The following is a 4846-nucleotide window of genomic DNA, read 5'->3' as shown; positions in this document are numbered from 1 at the left end:
GAGGTGATGGGCTGTGGGTGAGCACACAGGGCAGGAGCTTGCTAGAGGATGGTGGTGCAGGGAAGTGGGGATGTCAGCAGTGCTTGAGGCTGCTTCTGCTGGGTGCAGGAATTCTAATAAAGTGATGGTTTGGCAGCATGTGCCTGTGAGTGGACTTAAGAGTGGAAGGGAATAGAGTGGGGCTGTGTGGAAGGTGATGCTCTAAGAACTGTCTCCAGGTTTATGGGTATTTGGGGGGAAGCTGCCTTCAGCAGCTTCAGATTTAACTTATGGTTTGTGAGGGCTCTAAGTGAGATAATAAAGCAACAGGATCTTAGCATGCATGGAGGACAGGGTCTAAGTCCAGAGCATTTTTTTCCTTGGGGATATGCTGACAGCTGAACTACTGTAGTAGTTTGGCTTTTCCACAATGAAGGGACTTTTATGGGGAGAGGAAGACCAGAGGGCTGGCAGGTTTTGGAGGGGATGGAAATGTTCGTGGGGGGAAACACAGCAGCTGAGAGCATGTGTAAGTGCCAGCAAGGAGCCCCAGCCTCGGGTGCATTCCTGAAGGCACTTTTCCCATCACTGTGGTGGCACTTTGCCACCTGGCTGTGAGCCCAAAGCTGCCTGGAGAGCAGCACAAAGGAGAACTGGCACGGTGTGGGCTGGGGGGAGCAGGGTGCAAGGGTACAGAGCTCCCTCACTGAGGGTACCAGGGGTCTGTGGGGTGCTCACTGCCCAGGGCTGGACACAGGAGTGCCCAGGGGGTGGCTGGCTCTGGTCTGTGACCTGGGGTTCCTTCAGCCAGGTCAGCTGAAGGGGGTCCCTTTCACCCCAAAAGAGCCCCCACAGAGCACCTTCCATCTAGGATGTTAACAAATGCCCTTGCTGTCAGCAGACAAGGGCTTGGCTATCTTTTGGGGAGATGATGTACTCAGAGAGCTGAGAGGAAATGCTGTAGCCTGAAAAACGTGTGGGAGATTGGGTTAGGTAATTTTGTGGCTCCCCAGGCTTTTGAGCTCTGCTGTAGGAACACATGTGTCACTGGGTTCATTGAGGATCAGTGTTAGACCACCAGTAATGTCTGATTGCTATTCAAGAACTTGCTGTGTCCCATTTGGATTGAGCTCCAGTGCTTGCTGCAGGGCAGGGGAGAGCACAGAAACAAGCTGAGAATATCATGGCTCACACTGAAACTCTTCCAGTACAAAGGCTCCTAAGCCACAAGGATGCTTGGGCAGCAAGCCCTTAAGAAAGGGAAACAGGATGGATAATGGAAAACAGTCTTAAGCTTTCTCATTGTTACCTTCTCTGTTTATTAAAGTGACTTTTTGGATAAAGCAGCTGTTCCATAGGAGTTTGGGCAAGGATAAGGAAAGCTTTCTAGCTGATACCACCAGAAGTTGTAAGGATGTACTTACAGCATAAGTAAGGGAAAATAGTTGTAGCTTTAAAAAAGCATCTTAAGCCAAGAGTGGTGGAGAAACTCATCCATCTGGGAAGGCACAACAGGGCCTTGGTGAGATCTTGGCCACGTTAGGAAGCTGCAGATGATAGTCTTGGGAGCTACCCTGTGAGCATGTAAGAAGCTACTTGAAGGGAGGCCGCAGTGGAAGGCTTGTCACCTCCTGTCCCTGGCTGGGGAGAGCTTTTGGGAGAGAATTAGCCCTTTTTTGTGGTGCATCTAAATATCTTCATCTGCTGAAATGCACGGGCTGGTATCTGCATTATCCTTTCTCCATCATTGGCAAACCTTGGATTAGAGTGACTGACAAAGCTCCTGTGCAGCTCTCCTGAACCAACAGCTGCTGCACCAATATATGGAACAAGCAGAGTATTAATCCCTGGAGACTTAAAGTGGCTTTTGTATGATAGGAAACAGAGGGACAGTAGCCATTAGTAATGGTGTAGAGTTCTGAAAAGGAAACAATTTGACAATAATTATATTGTAACCCTTTTGATGCTAACCTATCAGCACCAAGGGACAGCTAAGTGAGTTACACACAGTTCTCTCAATTTAGACCTCAGCAGAGTCTGTTAGGGATTTAATTCCATCAGAAAACACAGCCTAAGCATTAGAAAAGACTTCACTTCAGAATTCAGTAGGGTTTATTCTACAAATCTTAGATCAATGCCAATGATACAAGTTTTATGAATTCTCATTAAAAATACAAGTCAGTATAAAGATTCCAATAGTAATATAATGCATGATGATTCAGTTTCAAAATTTAAGGAATGAATCTGTGTTTTGGACCATGCTACAGAAAAGGGGAACACAATGTAGAAAGAATATTTAGTTTACCTCCCTTTACTTGAGGAGGGGCCTGTGCCTTATTGCCACAATACCTGAAAAAGCAATATGAAGTGCATAGCAGCCTTGCCTGTACAGTCTCTAGGCAAAACTGTTGAATTTAGTATCATTGTCCTCCTCCCCCTAGTTCTGGTCATTAAGGTAATTTTGATAGCCTGATATCATTATAATAACTTAAAGCTATTGCAATACCATCCCCAAAATGGTTATAAACATCACTCCTTGGAGCTGTAAAATGTTCTTGTGCTGCACTGACACTTTTTCACCATGTTAACCATTTTGCCCAGTCTTTCCAGGAACACTAAATACATTCCAATTAAAGGTGAATTAGTTCCATATTCAAAACTCTCCTAGGATTTAAATGAAGTCTCAGTGCAGTCTAATATTTAAATGTGTCGTTCATAGCTTCAGGCACAGTTAGAATGTAAATCAGACCTGTTTTCTTGACCCTAGCCCTCTGATGTGATGGAAGATGTGCTAGCTTTAAAGGAACAGCTGGAATTTGGCCCCAGAATTGCTAGACCAAATGCTTTGGATCGGGGGAGAACAAAACTACTCTTTTTTTTTCTGGGAGCTGCCTGCACTTAGAAGGGGATTCGGCTTCATAAAGCCACACCCTAAGCCTAAATTTTAGAGAAAGTTTAGTTCTCACAAGAGGTAACTCTTGACAAGATGTGCACCTCATCCCCCAAATGCTGTAGTACATCTGTTTATTCCCAGTGACATTTTCACCCTGTCAAGCCCAGTGGGCATCTGTGGCTGAGCCCAGTCATTTCTTGTAGCAGAACCACGTGGATGGTGCAGAGCAGGGATCATGCATGGATCTGCAGCAGCACACAGGGAAGGAGGCTGAACAATATGCACACAGCTCTGAACAGGACTTTGGTGCAGACAGTGATGCTTAACTGAAATTCAGCTTTTACCAAAAGATTATAGCATAATACAGAAATCTGAAAGAAAAGGGTCAAAAGAAGCCGCTGACTTCCATGCACCAGGTAAAGAAAAAACCCCTCTTGCATAAACTGAGCAGCTGCACAGAACAAGCACCCAACTTGGCTACACCAATACATCTTTGCTGCTGTAGGAATTTTCAAAAATTATTCACCCAACATCATACTACCGTGTTTTAGCATCATACCAAAATGTAGTATTAAGCCATCATGCAGGTTTGGGGAAATTCTTCTGCTGTACTAAACACTGCTGTGCTTGATTTGAATACATATTGTCAGTCTGATTTGTCTTTGTAGTAGATGCATCTTTAACAGTCACATTTAATCTGAAGTAAAAAAAAGTTCAGTAGCCCATACTGAGCTGTTGTCTAGTCAAAGTGACAAAAAAATACAAGGTTGTCATTAAACTGCATATATTCTAGAAAAGGGGGTTACTTGCATTTAAGTCACATTTAATACAAGACAAGTTGGTCTGAAACTGTGAATTGATTCCATTTAGAACAAAGTATGGCACAGATTCCCAATACCTATGGACACTGTGTAAATAACACATTTTTCTCATTGCAATGATTATCAATTCGCCAAAAGCAGTATAATAGTCAAAAGGGAAGGGTGAAGGAAAACAGATTTTGGAGAAGAAATAAAAAATGCCTAAGAATTGAAAATAAATGACTTCTTTTGTAAGAAACTTTATTTAACTTCATTTTTAAAAATGCATTCTCTCCTCAGAACAAATGCCACCATAAAAAAAAAAGATTGCAGTAGCACACACTTGCACTCAAAAGGAAACATGCAAAACTGATGGCTGAAAAATTTTTGCATAAAAATCGAAGACTTCAGGCAAAAGCTTGCCCCTGTGTACCTTTAGGGACCCCAGACCATGAACAGCTTTCAGTGCAATGTCTCTTGCTTCCAACTGGTGGGGAAACATATGGCAGGAGCTTGTCTTCTGACAGCTACACTCTCCCAGATGTTTGAAGCAAAAACAGTCTCAGCTATGTTTTAAAACATCATTGTTAAACTGTTGCAGGAAGTACAAACAGAATTCAAGAAAATGTCAGAATCCAGTGAAGAAAAACTTTTGAGATCTACCCTGTGCCATACACTTCTTAAAAAAAAATTAGACAGAAAAACAAATTTTATTAATACACCCTCTTTAAATTTTTTATTTCTGAAAGCAGCTTTTTATGCAAATCAAAAGCAGTTCCTGAGTAACTGCAGTAAACAGTGTCTTTTAAATATATTTGCGCCTCAGCTCTTCCGTTTTGGTTCTTCCTTGTTTTTCTCCCCAGTTTTCAAGTTTAATCTCAGTTCTTTTTCAAAAATGTGCAAGTTCAGTTAGCATCGTTTCCAGAAGTCCACAGCTTGCAGGTCTTCCTGCAAGAACTCTAAGATCTGCACATACCTAGGCTGTAGTCCTACCCTATTGCAGGCTTTGCTCTCAGACCTGTACAGGATGTGCCCTCACGTCTTCTTCAGCATGCGCCGGGACTGCCACGTGTGGAACTTATTGTAGGCTGTCTGCAGCATCTCTTCTATATGACTTACCAACTGAAACAGGAAAAGGGAGAAAACATTGTCCCAGCTGCTGGAAAACAGATCC

At 43.1% G+C, this 4846-nt stretch overlaps 1 protein-coding gene across 1 annotated transcript in view; it reads right to left on the bottom strand.

Annotated features, from left to right (window-relative positions):
• Positions 1 to 2068: 2068 nt before the first annotated feature.
• Positions 2069 to 4846, bottom strand: part of GTF2H1 (general transcription factor IIH subunit 1) — a 19773-nt gene continuing 16995 nt past the window's right edge. The window contains exon 14 of the mRNA XM_031062084.1: positions 2069 to 4794. Within this exon, the coding sequence (XP_030917944.1) occupies positions 4708 to 4794 (87 nt within the window). The 3' untranslated portion in view covers positions 2069 to 4707. The remainder of the gene's footprint in view (positions 4795 to 4846) is intronic.

This window comes from Geospiza fortis, unplaced genomic scaffold, assembly GCF_000277835.1.
Source record: "Geospiza fortis unplaced genomic scaffold, GeoFor_1.0 scaffold524, whole genome shotgun sequence".
NCBI lineage: Eukaryota > Metazoa > Chordata > Aves > Passeriformes > Thraupidae > Geospiza > Geospiza fortis.
Note: the sequence above shows the minus strand (reverse complement) of the source record. Positions and strands in the feature narration are given on the sequence as shown.